We start from the raw sequence: 16742 nt of genomic DNA on the forward strand, positions 1-16742 counted from the left end.
GTTTGATGAGGCCCTAAGCTAATGGGGCCCTTCATAGGTCTAGCTGTCCTTTGTCAACAACCAATTGTCACTGTTTTATGTGTTGAATATATGCTATATGGTAATTTATGGACCTAATAGGTCCATACACAACACAAAACACTGTTGCTATATGTAGGTTTTATTTTATTAGTTTTTATCCCCCTCTTTCTTTTTTCCTTTCTCCTCCTGTGATGAGGCTGCATTTTAATGTTTTAATGTTTATTTTAATCTTGTTTTTAAGTTGTATTTATTCAACTTGTTTTTATTATTGGTTGTTAGCTGCCCTGAGCCCAGCCTTGGCTGGGGAGGGCGGGGTATAAAAAAAATTAATTTTTTTATTACTATTATTATTATTATTATTTTGGAAAAAGCAACGTTCCTGCACAGCATCCCGATCCAGATCTGGACCCTTGACGGTTTCCTGTTGAAAATGCACCTGCCCCCTCCCCACCCAAAAGATGTTGCTTGTGCGTATATGCGCGCGCCCGCAGTCTTGTGTGAGCGTCGTTGCTTCGCTTTCCACGCCGGTTTGGAGAGCCGGAGGAGAAGCGTCGTTGCTTCGCTAGAAACCTTTCCGGCGCTAGGACCCAGGGAAGGAGAGCAGGGAAGAGTCGGAGGGCCCAAGTGGGCGGAGCGAGTGGAATCCATGGATGCAGAGCTACGTCTTGCTGAGGGTCGCCGTTTGCTCAGGTAACCCGGGCCAGGTGCGTGGCGGGCGGATGCGAATGAGCTTAATGGGGTCGCCCAGCGCCCGGTCGGGGCTCCCTCTAACCCCGGGGTGAACGGCCACGTGGGCGCGGCGGCCTGCGGCTCGGGCGGAGGCGGAAGTGCGAGGCTGCAGCCAGGAGAACGCGGGTAGTGGAGAGTTATAAGCCGATGATATGAAAACAGCAACACGTGAATGCACGCAACTTTAGCTGCGGGAGCAAGGGGCTCTGCCCTGTCCTCCTCTTGGTCCGTCCGTCCTGGATCCCGTATTCTGGGCGCTCCCTTTTTAAGAAGGAGCTCCGCTGCTGAAAGTAAACGAGGCGTATCGTGGTGGCAGGAAGCGAATTCCTAAGCCTTTACTGGTACATCCGCCTGAAAGTTATTAAATCATTCAGATGTGGGAAGTGCTCATATTTTACGTTGGCTTCAGCCTTTTGGAATTGCATAGGGAAACACCTTTCCGGTTTCCCAGGGTTTAATTTTTTTTTTAGTTGTGACTCTCTTTTTTTAGTGATTTTGTGCAGTGCTGAGTGGACTGGCTCTACTCATTTTGTATGGCTGGCATCTTAGAAGGTTATTCCAGAAAATGGGAGATCTCCTGACAAAAATATGTAACTTGTCCCCTAGGTCTGAGGTTTGTAATGACAATTCTTTAAAAAGGGGCATGAGAAGTTGCAGTCTGGTTAACATAACTTCAGGTAAACTGTTAGAAAGCACTTTTGAAGTTAGCAGGCATATAGAAGTCACAAGTGTCGCTGTAGCAGTGTGGCTTTTCCAAAGAAAAGTCCTGCTTCAATCGTATGGAGTAAGTTGAGAGTGTAGGCAAGTGGATCCAGTAGACTGGGCCTTTATCAACCTGGAGCCCTCCAGATGTTTTGGACTGCTGGATGGGAGTTGGAGTCCAAAACATCTGGAGGGCTCCAGATTGCCCTTGTATTATTCTCTGTGGTTTTCCCATAACTGGCCACTGTGGGGAAACAGGATGCTAGACCAGAGGAGCCCTGTCCTGGTGCTGCAAGGCCCTTTTATGTTGATAGCACTGGGTTTGTGAGTGGTTGCCCTTCTTTAATTTTGCTTACAGCCCAGCAGAGCTGCTGTCTGCTCGCACACGTGATCACAAGGTCCCTCAGCGCTCACATGGCCAGAAGGATTTCCTCCCCGATGGATCACAAGAGCAAGAGGAGAGGTTGCGTCAGTGCCGGGAAGAACACTGGCAGCTTTTGGAGGAAGAGCGTGTGGAGCGGTTGTACGTACTATAATACCGCAATAATATAGAATAATAACAAACAACAATTAAAATTGTCATTTAAAAAAAAGCATTCAGACATCAGGGAGAGATTAAACCACATTGTGCTTGCATGTGTTTAAGCCTAAAAACCACAAGAGAATGGGCTACAGTACAAACCCATCTAGGGAGGTTGTTTCAGAGCCAGGGTTACTGCAGCGGAAAATGTTCTGTCCCATACCCCAGGCAATGATAAGTTTGAAGGACATGGAACAAGCATTGGATGATGAGCTTTGCATGGGTGCGCAGGTCCAAGGAGGCAGAGACAGACTGACAGATTGCCTGGTCTCAAACTGTTTAAACTGCTGGCCTGACTTGAGGGTAAAGAAGCTTCAAACATCATTTGCCAGGCCACTATAGGGAAGTATATTGCTGCCTCTGTGACTGATGAGCACTGCCAGCCCTATTCTGCATATTGAGAGACGGAAGCATGTATACAGTGAAATAACTGAATGTGTTAAAAATGTAGATTTACAGTGCCTGCTTTCTTTGCAAGGCAATTTGAAGCTGGATAGAGAAGCAGTTTTTACATAAGGATGTGTACATAAGTTGCCCCCTGATCTTTTTTCAAAAGGTTGTGCTTCCAGCTAAGACTCAAATGGTTTCTTAACCCCTTTTCAGTTAAGGTAACAGGATATAATTTTATTTAAACTTCTTTTGTAGGGGAAGTCTGGTGGCAGCTGAGTGGAAGCCCCAGGAAGGTATTGTCGAGCTGAAAACCCCTGCTGTAAGTCGCACTGTTCATCTTTATGCTGTTGTTTCTCGCTCTTTATTTTTTAATTATGTAGTGTCCATACAGAGCCTGGCTTCAAATAAAAAAACCCCACCACACAGCGTGGAGTTTGGATTGGGTCTAGGCTTTGCCAGGTATGGCTTTTCCTTCTAGCACAGCTCAGTGTGGAAGCTGATTTTGCAGTGTTCAGCTTGGGAGCAGCCATGGCAGAGGGCTGGATTGGTTTTGGAACCTGCTACTCTCCCTGGAGAGCAGCTTCTCTGATGGTGCTGGCCAGTACAGCGCTTAGATGATGAGGGGGTGGCAGGTGGCTTCATGAAATCTACATGCTTCACCCCCAGTTCCTCCCAGTTTCTTCCACATCTTGCTTCCCTGTGGCATTCTAAGCCAGGCATAGGCAAACTCGGCCCTCCAGATGTTTTGGGACTACAACTCCCATGATCCCTAGCTAACAGGACCAGTGGTCAGGGATGATGGGAATTGTAGTCCCAAAACATCTGGAGGGCCGAGTTTGCCTATTCCTGTAAGCAAAAGATAAGGCAGGAGGACAGCCACTGTAATTGAAGCATGGGACATGGATAGGTAGCCTGAGTAAGTCATATAGAGCTGTATAGCTTCAAGAACGCCGTGCAGAGATCTAGATGGGGAAGTTATGGGTATCCTTAAATAGAGATGTGGAAGGTTGATTGTGCCCCACTGTAATCTTCTCAAACAGTAGCTTTCAGAAAAGGTAGAAGGTGACACATCCTCAAGCCTCACCTGCAATTCATGCCACAGGGCAACAGATCAGGTTCTCCTCTTATGTATAGCCAGAAGCCTGATGGAGAGGATATGACTACATCACAACGCACAGAAGAGAGTCTGGAATATTTTCCTTAAAGGATCCAGCCTTTCTGGGCATGCCTTACCTTGCAGAAAACCATTTTGAAGGCTTGTGTATCTGTCTAGAGCTAATCCTAACAACTGACATTTTCTTTCCTTGCCAGGGGAAATTCTGGCATACTATGGGTTTTGCAGAGCACGGAAAGCAATGCTTGCATCCAGAAGAAGCCCTGTATCTCCTGGAATGTGTAAGTAGACCGGGCTTGCAGGCTTAAGAAATGTTGATTCCATGTTTTTATCAAGTGCCGAGTGGGACTTTGCACGGGCAACTGCCTTCCCCTCCTCATTTGTTCTGCAGCACCTCGCAGAAAGGTCTCAAGCTCCATGAAGCCACCTGTCGCAGAATAAATGATGATCGTTTGCAAATATGCACATTTATCTGTGGAGCAAAGAAGTAGGATGGGGACAGGGGGAAGGAGAGTGCAGAATGTGCACGGGGGTAATTGTGCACTGCTAAGAAGAATTGATGTAACAAACCATGCCTTGTATTATTGCCATATTCCACCCTAGCTGAAGTAAGGAGAGGATGATACTGTGTGCTTAGAAAATAGCTGGCATTGCCCCTTTGTGTTTTTATGGTGCTCAAACCCAGACAGCATCTTAAAAAGTAGAGACATCACCTTGCCAACAAAGGTCCGTATAGTAAAAGCTATGGTTTTCCCAGTAGTGATGTATGGAAGTGAGAGCTGGACCATCAAGAAGGCTGATCGCCGAAGAATTGATGCTTTTGAATTATGGTGCTGGAGGAGACTCTTGAGAGTCCCATGGACTGCAAGAAGATCAAACCTCTCCAGACTGAAGGAAATCAACCCTGAGTGCTCACTGGAAGGACAGATTGTGAAGCTGAGGCTCCAATACTTTGGCCACCTCATGAGAAGAGAAGACTCCCTGGAAACGACCCTGATGTTGGGAAAGATGGAGGGCACAAGGAGAAGGGGACGACAGAGGACGAGATGGTTGGACAGTGTTCTCGAAGCTACCAGCATGAGTTTGACCAAACTGTGGGAGGCAGTGGAAGACAGAAGTGCCTGGCGTGCTCTGGTCCATGGAGTCACAAAGAGTCGGACACGACTAAACAACAACAAGAAAAGGGGTCAATATACCCTTGCTATAGTTTGCTCCATTGTTTTCTGCTGCTTCCGTTGCCTGGTTGCCTCTTCTTGTCACAGACTGAGAGCAGACTCTGTTACACTAGTGCACTAGTGTCACCTTCCCCAGTTGGACTCCCAACTCTCATCACTCCTAGCCAGCGTGGTCAGTGGTCAGGGATGAAGGGGGTTGTCATCCCAACAACATCTGAATACCTAAGGTTGGGAAAAGCTGCCCTTGTTCTTTGTAAATGGTAGGCAGTGTGTACCTCTTCTTATGGATCTGTAAGCACCTGGGTGCATGTGTTGGGATTGGACCAGGTCCCCAAAACCTTCTTGCAATAGATGTTAAGGATCCTATTCAGCCCAAGTGGGACACACCCTCTATTCTCCACCTCAATACATGCTGTTGCCCTAAATCCCCAAGAGGGAAGGTTAAAGAAAAAAGCAGTGTACTTCTGAGTTAAAATGGGCTGGCTGGCTCCTGAGTCCACAGAATATGATCCCCACAGAGTTTTTACGCAGGCTTTAATTCCGAAATGTTATTCTCCTGTCTTCTAGGGATCTATTCAGCTGTTCTACAGAGGCCTGCCTATGTCAGTTCAGGAAGCCTATGAGAATCTGCTATCCCAGAAGACAGTGAGCCTGCTGAAGTACCAGGTATGTCTCAGGATTTGGGTTTGGCTGCAGGTATTCAATCTCGTGGAAAAGTCAACAAAGCCCAAGCTCACACGTGCGGCACTGAATTGGAATGAATGAAAATGGTGAGAGTTCTGCAGCAAGCACAGAACCACGTTTGGAGACGTATCAATCTGTGTTGGCGAAGTATTTAGTTTCTGAGTGATGGAAGGCGTTTCTCTCATTCCCTGGGGACTGGGAGTTGCATGGAGGTTCAAAGCAAAGAGCCCTATGCCAATTTAGTTACCACAATATAGTTAGCAGATGCATTTACTCTGGCAGCGAAGGATGTGTGTCAGTATACTACCAGTGTTTTGGGCTTTCTGTTAAGTAACATAGGAGACTTAAAATATTTTTCACGCTTCAATATTGTATGAAAGCATAAACAATAATCTGCTGTGGTATCTGATAGCTCTATAGCCCTTTTCTTTTTTTTAATTACTTTTTATAAAAGTGTGTGTGTGTGAGAGAGAGAGAGAGAGAGAGAGTATACACCTCCTCTTTTTCTTTCTTTTCCATAATGGGAAGTTAAGATCTGTGAGTCTGACGGTATATGTTGGCTTAAGGGCTCTTCAGCTGATTTGTGGCATTCTCCACAAAGGTGAATGGTGCCTGTGATTGTGTTTGGAAGAGAAGTGCAAGTCTCTCTGGCATCTTACCAGGTGCTGCAGCACAGGCTGTGAGCTACTCTCCTTGTAAATAATAATAATAATAATAATAATAATAATAATAATAATAAGTGCTTTGGGGTGGCAAAGCATTAACATGCAAAGCAAAATGAGTCACGATCACTCTGCAAATATTGTTTTTGTTTTGTAATGTGTTTTGGAGAAGCTTATATGATAAATGTGCCTTTGGCGACATGGATCTGATACAGATTTTTATTGTTACTATTTTATTTCCTAAAATTTATACACCGCTTGATTGTAAAAACAACAACACCTCAAAGCAGTTAACAAAAAGATAAGGCGATAAAATCAAGCAAAATTACAACCCAACTTCAAAACATACTAAAGTTAAAATACTAAAACCGATTAAAATTACCTCAAGTTTCTAAGCATCTGGGTAGGCTTGTCTAAACAAGAATGTTTTTAGCAGGTGCAGAAAGGGGTGAAGGTGCCTGCTTGGTCTCTATAGGTAGGGAGTTTCAAACTGTTGGTGCTGCCACACACACACACACACACCTACCCCTACACACCTCTGCTGGAGAGGCAATAGCAGCAGCTGAGCAGAATGGCTTTCCGTCATAGGTAATGTTGATTCAAGTTTTGTTGTATGATCCTGAAAGGACACAAAAGTCAGACTTCATTTTCATCCCTGTTTTAAGGTATTCAGCCACTTGAAAAGACTGGGTTACATCGTTCTGAGATTCCGTCCCAGGTAATTGTTTGATGGTGGTCTTTCCCCCTCCCTTAGAACACCCTTCTCAAGGTTTTCCTTTAGGCACCCCCTTAGCATTGCATGTTGGTTCCTTCTGTCTGTCTCACACTCCCTCCTTTTTGACACCCCAACCTCCCAAGGTTAATGCATGCCTTTCCATCCTTTGGGTCAGTAATGAGACCTGTATATGGATTTTGCTTCCCACTTCTTCCTTCGATTTCAAATGAGTCTGTGAATTAATCAGCTGAAGAACTGATAACCAGGAGAAAGGGCGGTTTCCTATCATCATTTCTGCGTTGCTAAAAAGGCTTTTGCAGCTAAGAGTGAATGGCAGGTCTTGGTTTCTCTTCTCTGATTCCCCCTTTTTATATAATATTTTTTATTAAATTTTCTGTTTTACAATTTCAAATAAACATTTTACAAACTTTAAAATATCCAATTACTTCCTCCTTCTGCTTCCATGGTTCATTTTACATATCTTGCACCCCTGCATATTTTACAATAACCATTCAAATCAATTTCCCACTCTTACATCCATCAAGAATTATTAACACTGTTGAATTTATCTTAATGTTGCCAGCGTTTTCAGCTGTACATGGCTATTTTCCATATACTCAATAAACATTTTCCAATCTTCTTTAAATGTATGTTCTCCTTGCTCTCTTATTCTGTATGTTAAATCTGCAAGCTGTGCATATTCTGTCAACTTGCGTTGCCAGTCCTCTTTAGTCGGGACCTCGCTCACTTTCCATTTTGGGGCTAACAAAACATGGGCTGCAGTTGTTGCATACATGAATAACCTTTTCTGACACCTGGGGATTTCAGTCTGGGTTATCCCCAGCAGAACGGACTCTGGTTTTCTGGGGGAAAGTAATTTTAAACATTTATTTTTTCAGTTCATCATAGGTCATTTCGTAATCCTCTTTTACCTTTTTACATGTCCACCACATAATTATTTATTATTTATACCCCACCCATCTGGCTGGGCTTCTCCAGCCACTATGGGCGGCTTACAACAAACCACTCCAACAAAATATTAAAATACAGTAATACATCAAACATTAAAAGCTTCCCTAGACAGGGCTGCCTTCAGATGTCTTCTAAAAGTTTGGTAGTTGTTGTTCTCTTTGACATCTGACGGGAGGGCATTCCACAGGGTGGGTGCCACTACCGAGAAGGCCCTCTGCCTGGTTCCCTGTAACTTGACTTCCCTCAGTGAAGGGACCGCCAGAAGGCCCTCGGTGCTGGACCTCAGTGTCTGGGTAGAACGATGTGAAAGAATGTTCCCTCCACCTCTTTACACTTCCAGCACTTATCTGCTTCTGTCTTGTAAATCTTAGCCAACCTGCTCAGAGTTTAATACCATCTTCTGATTCCCCTTTTAACTCCACAGCACTGTTCCAACGCCATATGAGAGGCAGCTGAATCTGGATAGCCACTGCCAGGGCACAGAGAGAAGCCGCAGCAAGAGGCGGAGGAGCTCCAGCCCTCGGTAAAACCATACAGATGCTGGGAGTGGTGCCCTTGACTGGCTCGCCCTAGGTGGGCATGTTACTGCATACTGTGAAATGTATCAGTTCTGTTTCTGTCCCGTCCCCCCAGCAATTTTCATGTTTGCCACTTGCCACAATATAGGGGTAGTCAATTTGGTGTCCTGCAGAGGTTGTTGGGCTCCAGCTCCTATCATCACTAATCAGTGGCCATGCTGGCTGTGGCAGATGGGAGCTTTGTATCCCAACATCATCTGGAAGCCCGCAGATTTTGCACCCATTCCCAAAGGGTAGATAAAGGTAAAGGGACCCCTGACCATTAGGTCTAGTCGTGGCCGACTCGGGGGTTATCTCGCTTTATTGGCCGAGGGAGCCGACGTACAGCTTCCGGGTCATGTGGCCAGCATGACTAAGCCGCTTCTGGCGAACCAGAGCAGCGCACGGAAACGCCGTTTACCTTCCCGCCGGAGTGGTACCTATTTATCTACTTGCACTTTGATGTGCTTTCAGACTGCTAGGCTGGAAGGAGCAGGGACCAAGCAACGGGAGCTCACCCCATCGCGGGGATTCAAACTGCCAACCTTCTGATCGGCAAGCCCTAGGCTCTGTGGTTTAAGTCATAGTGCCACCCACGTCAGTGTAAAGAGTCAAGAACTCAATAATAGCCGTTATTGCGTTAGATAACAGGTGGGGCCTAATGGATTCCTTCAGTTACTGTGACCTTGCTAGTTTGTGATGGTAAAGCAGCATGCCCATGTTTTATTTGTCTGGGGCCTTCATTATACGTCTTTAGGTGCCAGGCGAAAATGTTATAAGGGAAGATAGTAATTAGTCCTCCCAGCACACCAGGTCTGAAACTACAATGAAACTACAAATGTGAAATGGATTTTATGTTTATAAGATTTTATATTTATAAGATGTAACAAAGGCACTGTTTGTAAGGGGGGGAAAGGTCAGCTGCAAGAATGGACTAACGACTAGTGAAGGATGATGACTGGACATTAAACAAGAGATGATGCGGCTATGGGAGGAAATGGATCACCATATGTTTGCAACAGGAGCGGGAAACCTGATTTTAAGAAATTGTATTAAATTAAAGTACCTTATTTTCCTGTGTATACATCTCTCCTCATTTTCTTAAATCTTAGTCCCCCAAAATAGGGGGCATCTTATACATAGGGATGTCTTATAGATGGGAAAATACGGTAATTTGGTTTGATTTGTAATAATTTGGAAAAATATTTTTTTTAACTAATTAAAGAAAAAGAAAACATTCCTCTCCAACCAGGCCTTTAGCTGATTAATATTCTATGGCCTTTTAAATGTGTTTGTGGGAGGGGCATTTTTGTTTTGTTTTTGTTTTAGCTGTTAATTTTACGCTTCTATCCTTTTTTTTATCTTGTGAACCACCCTGAGACCTTCAGATGTAGGGTGGTATATACATTTTAATAATAATAATAATATCACCACCAGGTTCAATTCCTGGCATCTCCAGTTTATTATTATTATTATTATTATTATTATTATTATTATTATTCATTTATTTCTCTTTTCCCCTTGGTTAGGTTGTCACAAGACAAGAAACCCAAAGATTCAGAGAAGTCTCAGGAGTGCAGAGAGTCGCCCCAAAAGACCAGGAGGTATCACGAGAGTTCCAAGCACCCAACGTCCGATGATTCTTCCAAGGAAAGCACGAATGCTTCAGATCCTAAAACTGCAGTTGTGGAGCCAGCCCCATCTTGTAGCGTCCCAAGAGAAGCTCCAGCTCGTGCTCAAGATGACAAGAAGAGGTCTAGTAAGACCTTTCGTGGGGACCGCAGCAATGTCGGTCCTTCCCGCTGGGATTACACCATTATTACTTTCCCCAACATGGGTGCCGATTGCCCGCAGACCCTCCTGGCAGAGCCTGATAAGAGGTTCGTTCCGGAGAACATAACAGCCCGGGAGGTTGATGCGACCCGTTGGCGCAGGAAGCTCAACCAGAAGCACGAGAGGTTGACCCGCAAGGAGCGGGAACAGTTGAAGTGGGAGAGCAGGTACAAAAGCAGCGTCAACGAGGATAGAGAAGTCCGGCGTTGCTCCACATGGCAAGAGTATAAGGCGCTTCTGAAAGAGAGGAGGCGGTGGGAGGAACGGAACCACCCTCCGCACCTCTGGGAGCAGGCGGTCACCCCGCTTGTGAAGCCAGACCAAGAACTGTCAACAGGTATTGCTGAAAAGAGGCTTTGTTCCCTTTTGCGGTAGGGTGACGGGCTAGAATTCAGGTTTCCCCAGAGGCTCCTGAAGGGCAGTTCTTACATCAGTCCTCTGGACGGAGCAGCTCCTTCAGAGGGATGACATTCCCAAACAGGCCTAGGACCAGGCCAAGAAATTGTCCATTGCATGCACCTTTCAAGCTGATGCCTCCAGGGATGTGATGTTATTGGTGGCAAGAACCATTGGGGCAGAGTGCCTACTAGCTTGGTAACCCAGTTCATTATTTCCCCCTTTATATTGCCTTCACCACATCTTTTTCTGTGCCTTCCCCTACTGCCCAGCTACTTATTTTTTTACAAAAAATTATTTTAATAATCATAAATTAATAAGAATAAAAATGTGCACCCCACCACCGAGACTATTCCATTGTAACTATCCAACCTCCCAAAATTTTAACACCTCTTGTGATGGTTTGACCCCTTTCCATTTTAACAGTACCAATTCTACAAACACCTTCCATATCTCCTCAAAATCATTTCTCCTGCATATTCCCCGTCTTACCTTAATGGCATATGTTAATTTATCATTCATAGCTATATCCCACACCTTTTTTTTTTACTATTCTTCCATTTTATATTCTGCCTGTCCCTTCCACTTCCTAGCTGTAATAATTTGTGCAGCTGTCAGTAAATTTGTGAGCAAGTCCTTCATAGCCTGTGAACCTTCCACCCCATTGTAAATTAATAATAGTGCTACCTCTGGACTTTGGGTCAACTTTAACCCAGTGATTTCTGTTATCTCCTTAATCACCCTTTGCCAAAAAAAAGGTACTTATTTATACCCCCACCACGTGTGAACATAATTCCTGGTTTCCTGGTATCCCTTCCTGCCCGGCTACTTCAATTAGAAAACCTTCTTGTACTTTGAGAAAATCAAGTACATGCTCGCCCACCCTCTTTCTATTTACCGAATTTGCATTTTATTGCTCCATAGACTTCATTCTCTTTGCATGCAACTATTCTCATTCACAGATCCTCTGGGCAGAAGGAGAGGAAGGTGCATATAGCTTTGTTGGAGTGGAGGGTGGGGTGGTTAGAATGATGAAAATGCCTAATCAGGGCAGATAAGATCTTTGAAGAATGCATGCCCCTAATCCAGACCTCTCTTGTGTTCTCCCCACTAGCGAGTGTGCTCCAACAGATCAGTGTGTTCCAGCCCTCCCATATCCTGGATGAGGCATCTCTGTAAGTATCAAAACTAGAAAGCTGGCCATATGCTTTTTAATCTCTCTTCAGTGGTTCTAGGTGTTAGCAGCTATTCTATACTTTGTATACTGACTTTAAAATATTTCACTCCTGAATTTAAGTTGAAACATAGCTCAGTTGGTTAGACTCGCAGGGGTCAGCAAACTTTTTCAGCAGAGGGCCGGTCCACTGTCCCTCAGACCTTGTGGGGGGCCAGACTATATTTTTTTTGGGGGGGGGATGAACGAATGCCTATGCCCCACAAATAACCCAGAGATGCATGTTTAGGGAAGTTTTTAATATTTAATGCTGTATTGTTTTTAACACTCGATTGGGAGCCGCCCAGAGTGGCTGGGGAAACTCAGCCAGATGGGCGGGCTATAAATAATAAATTATTATTATTATTATTTAAATAAAAGCACACTTTCTACTCATGTAAAAACACCAGGCAGGCCCCACAAATAACCCAGAGATGCATTTTTAATAAAAGGACACATTCTACTCATGTAAAAACATGCTGATTCCCGGACCATTCGCAGGTTGGATTTAGAAGACAATTGGGCCGGATCCGGCCCCCGGACCTTTGTTTGCCTACCCATGGGTTAGAGCAGTGTTTCCCAACCTTTGGTCTCTAGCTGTTTTCGGACTACATTCCCCACCATCCCTGACCACTGGTATTGCTAGCTAGGGATGATGGGAGTTGTAGTCCAAAAGCAGCTGGAGACCCAAGGTTGGGAAACACTGGGTTAGAGCATGGCACCAATAACGCCAAGGTTGCAGGTTTGATCCCTGTATGGGACAGCTGCCCATTCCTGCATTGCAGGGGGTTGAACGAGATGCTCCTCAGCGTCCCTTCCAACTCTCCAGTTGTGTGATTCTGTGGCAGCTCATGAACTTCGAATTCTGTTTTAAATTATGTGCCAGAAACGTGCTTACCAAAGGACTAACATCCAAACCAACTAATCATCATGGGCAAAGTGCAGTGTGTACCTGAATGTCCCTGCTTCTTCCAGTCATAGAAGTGGGAGGATATCAGTTGCAAGTTCAGTTCAGATTTATCTTCTTGCCATTCATCCTTGTCAGTAGAGAACATCTTTTGAGACACGCTCTCGTTCATGAGTCTCAGGCGGTGGCAAGGCTTGGAATACTGAAATCCAGAGCCTGTGGTTCCGTATCTGATAGGGAAGCTTTGTAATTCTGGGTTGTGTAAAGACTGCATAAATCACGTTAAAGACTTGTTTGCTATTAATTGGGAGCGTGCAAATGAAATCTGCTATGTGTGGTGGTTTTGGAGGTGGATTTCAGAGCTGCTGTTTGTTTAAAAGCTAATGTCTAACCTACCTAGCTGTGGAATTAATCTGGATGTCTGTTAAAGCAGGCATGGCCAAACTTGGCCCTCCAGCTGTTTTGGGACTACAGTTCCCATCATCCCTGACCTTTGGTCCTGTTAGCTAGGGATGATGGGAGTTGTAGTCCCCAAACAGCTGCAGACCAGACTGGAAGACCAGAGTGTGTCTTTGCTATCCTTCTGAGTTCCCTGGCCTTATTATGATGCCCACTCTCAACCCCCTCTCCCAGCCAACTCTTTTAACACCTTAAGAAGTTATGGGTCCCCTTCCCTTAATTCCGCTCTAGATCCTGCCAAAATATGCTGTAGCTAAAGATGTGCTTTCCTGTTTTTCCCTCCTCTGGTACTTCTCTGTGGGTACAGGAGACCTTTCAAGCTTTGTACTGATAACTAACCTCCTCAACAGACTGCAGAACGATACCAGGGACATGAAGATTGATTTTGATGTGTATCAAGCAGATGTGGCTTCCAGCTTCAAGAAGAATGACCCTGGGAAGCCTTACGCCCGGATGTGTGTTCGGAGGTACTAGGCACTCATCAGTTTATTGATCAGCAAAGCTACATATTCTAATCTGCTAAAGAATTTAGCTTACAGTTTTGTTATGGAGAGAGCCTAAGCCTTCCTTCAAAAAAGTGGAAGTTTTAGCTCTAATGGGTTGCATCAACAATCGGTTTTTAGAGTACTGTAGTTGAATGGTTTGAAATCCTTAAAAGCAATGTACATGCTGAGAAAGTGGAACTCTTCCGCAGTCAGTCACCAAGGATGCCTGCCTTTAGAGAGGAGATCATGCCAGCTGGGCAAGTTCCTGCTACAGTCCAGGCGTGGGTGTGAGTGGGTGTAAGGATAAGAGAGTCTTCCACCAACCCAACAGACACACAACAGACACTACTAACAGTCTTGTTAGTAGTGCTCTTTGATTTGGGGCAGGAACCTGGTTGTGGAGACCATGTGAGGACTCTGAATCCCAGCTGCTGAATTCCCTAGCCCCCTCTATACTTTCTGGTTCTGTGGCCGATATTTCAGCCCAGAGGTTTTCAACCTCTTTGAGTCCACAGCTCCCTTGACCAACTACATTCTTTCTGTGGCACCCCTGTGGGGCTCAGGAGCCCAGTTATCACCCCTGGCCTGCAGAGCTGGCAGCCCCTCACCCTTTTTCAAACACCCTCCCTTGTGGAGTGTTCCCTCAGCCTCCTCTCCCCTCTCATTGGGAGTCCTCTGAGCAGCTGCTGCTGCCACCCCTGGTCTCTGAGCTGCCCCCTCTGCCTGAAAGAGAGATGCCTCTTCACACTGCCCCACAGGGGCCTGGGACTTACCTGTCCGTTCCCAACAGCAAGGGCTGGCGAACTGGCTGGCTGGGCTTCCTCACCCACTTGCTTGTTTACTCCAAGGCCGACTCAGCTCCTGGCACATACCCGCACTGCCATCAGGGGCGTCTTACCTATAGAGGCTAGTGGCATGGGGCACCAAGTTCTGGAGGGCACCAGGAAAGAGGCAGAGGCGGGATGCAGCGCCTCCTGACATCAGCTCGCCAGCTCCGCCATGCCACACCGAAGCAGCACCGTGCCTGGAGCCTCCATCTGCCATGGCCACCATGGCATGAAGCAGCTAGCTGAGCCGGGAGGCGCCGCGTCCAGCCTCTGCCTCTTCCCCGCTGGAGGAGCCGCCCTCCAGTCGCTGCCCACTTCCTCCAGCCCCGCCGGCAGCGCCATCCTCCCTAAAAAAACTCTGGGAAATGGGGGGGCGCCGCCGGAGGGAGCTGGATATGCTTAAGATGGGCCTGACTGCCATTGCACACTGGTTGAAAACCACTGCTTTAGTCAATACTTACCCGCATGGTTATCAAAATTCTGTCCCTAATATTGAGGGCTTGAAATTCCCTGCCGCCCCCCCCCCACTGAATACAGTACTAGATTCCCAGGAATTTACATATGTCACCAGACAGCTAGATCACGGGAATACCAGTTTCCCAACCTGCTCCAAGTTCGATGTCTTTTTTCAGAAAATCAAGCATGTTTGCTGTTGAGAAAGATAAGCATCTCTCTCTCTCTCTCTCTCTCTCTCTCTCTCTCTCTCTCTCTCTCTCTCTCTCTCATAGGTTTGATGAACCGATCCCATCCCTGAGGGCAGTGAAGCAGCTTGCTTGCCAAAGTGGAGATGTCACAGTGGTCTTTGCACTAGTAGACAATGGAGACATCTCTTTCTACTCTTTCAAGGAATTTAAGCTGCCTGTGGACGTTCATCCCTGATGTTCCTGCTGTCACATTGGGAAACATCTTTGGAACTGGTGTGTGTTTTATACAAAATATTACTCAGGACTATATAGAATTTAATATCTACCTACCTTGTGTCGCCAGTAGATGCAATTTTCATGCAGCAAGAGCCTGCCCATTTCATAAAAGCAAAGAGCAGTTCAAACAAAACAAACATTTCTGGACAGAAACGTGCAAATGTATTTTGTTTGGTTTTTGCCTGGACATGGCATAGTGGCTCTGCCAATGTGGAACGATTTGCTAGTTATTTGATGCCAGGGAAGTGTTTCCATGATAAATAATGTTGCTCGTACCATCTGGAAGCCTTGGCAAACATAAACTCTAGAAACCAACATTCAGTATCAGTGATTCAACAAGTGACGCGGAGCAAGCCATTATTGCAGGGATAGCCAATGTTGTTGGACTGCAACTTCCATCATCCCTGACCATTGACCTTGCAGGCTCTGGCTGATGGGAATTGTAATCTAACATCTGGAGGACCGTATTGTCTTTCCCTGTGTTTATTGCATGATGTTCTTTCTAGTCACAGAACAGCCAGTGAAAACCTGAGAATAGTCTTCTGTGGTTGGGCAGACAGATGATTCTTCAAGTGCTTTCCTCACCGTCTTTCAACAGCAATGATCTTTCAGAGGAAAGGAAACTACAGAACACGGAGATTTTGCAGAGAGTCCATGGAAAAAGACACCACCAGTTTGTGTGTGTGTGTGTTATTTCCATAAAGTTAGTGAACCTTAATTATTCAGAGCTGGAGTCATTATTACTGGGCTGCCATACTTCTGCTTTACAGCTTCTCTCCAGGATGCAAATTGATATTCCCTGTTGAGAATTAACTGTCTGTATTACAAAGTTTATTTATAACCCTTGCTGCTATGGAGTTTTTTTCTTCTTCTCCAGATACCAAATTTCTGCCTCTTTTTTGCCTATGAACTTGCTACAGTCGTTGAAGCCAGAAAGCAGTTATCAAAAATAAAGGGCCTGTGTGTTTTTTCCTAAGAAATTTTAGAGGTAGTTTTGTTTATGAAGGTTGGGGTTTTTTTGCCAAGTGTGGAGGCTAAAGCAATAAAATAACAATTAGGTTTACATTAATACAGTGTCTTGTGGTCCTTTTAGGGTGCTTTCATAGAGTGCATTTCTCTTAGGCAAAATATGATTGACAGCAGTTAATGCATTCTGGTCAAATACTTCAGGGCTTTCTTACTTGGCAGTAGTTTGCAGTTTACTACTGCCGGCATTTGCTAACAAGTGGATTCCCAAATGATCTCCCAGAATGCACTGCATTTCTTTTGTGCCCAAGACAGAGAGAAGCAACCGAAAATTGTTGGGCATTTAGCAGCTTTGCCTACCCAGTCATAGTTACCTGAAAGAAGAGACACTAGGTCTATGATCAGAGCTGTCCTAGTGCTTCAGTATAAGGGGAG

General features: G+C 45.4%; 1 protein-coding gene across 3 annotated transcripts; it reads left to right on the forward strand.

Annotated features, from left to right (window-relative positions):
* Positions 1–637: 637 nt before the first annotated feature.
* On the forward strand, positions 638–16410 carry TSEN54 (tRNA splicing endonuclease subunit 54). 3 transcript variants are annotated; one of them, XM_081899744.1, is made up of 12 exons: positions 638–711; positions 1811–1975; positions 2678–2741; positions 3734–3817; positions 5279–5377; positions 6723–6775; positions 8169–8267; positions 9831–10471; positions 11645–11705; positions 13460–13576; positions 15150–15338; positions 15848–16410. In XM_081899744.1, the coding sequence occupies exons 1-11, from the start codon at positions 668–670 to the stop codon at positions 15298–15300; spliced, it is 1578 nt and encodes a 525-aa protein (XP_081755870.1). In that variant the 5' UTR covers positions 638–667; the 3' UTR covers positions 15301–15338; positions 15848–16410. The 3 variants fall into 3 exon arrangements, with proteins under 3 accessions (XP_081755870.1, XP_081755869.1, XP_081755871.1); XM_081899743.1 differs by having other exon boundaries at positions 15150–16410; XM_081899745.1 differs by lacking the exons at positions 15150–15338; positions 15848–16410 and having other exon boundaries at positions 13417–13556.
* Positions 16411–16742: the final 332 nt, after the last annotated feature.

The sequence above is a fragment of the Podarcis melisellensis genome (genome assembly GCF_964234715.1).
Source record: "Podarcis melisellensis genome assembly, chromosome: 2".
Taxonomy (NCBI): Eukaryota; Metazoa; Chordata; class Lepidosauria; order Squamata; family Lacertidae; genus Podarcis; species Podarcis melisellensis.

Coding starts and splice junctions, on each gene's coding strand:
- TSEN54 (XM_081899743.1), top strand. CDS start 668: ATGGATGCAGAGCTACGTCTTGCTGAGGGTCGCCGTTTGCTCAG. Junction 3,818..5,278: donor CCCTGTATCTCCTGGAATGT/GTAAGTAGACCG, acceptor CCTGTCTTCTAG/GGATCTATTCAGCTGTTCTA. Junction 5,378..6,722: donor TGAGCCTGCTGAAGTACCAG/GTATGTCTCAGG, acceptor CCCTGTTTTAAG/GTATTCAGCCACTTGAAAAG.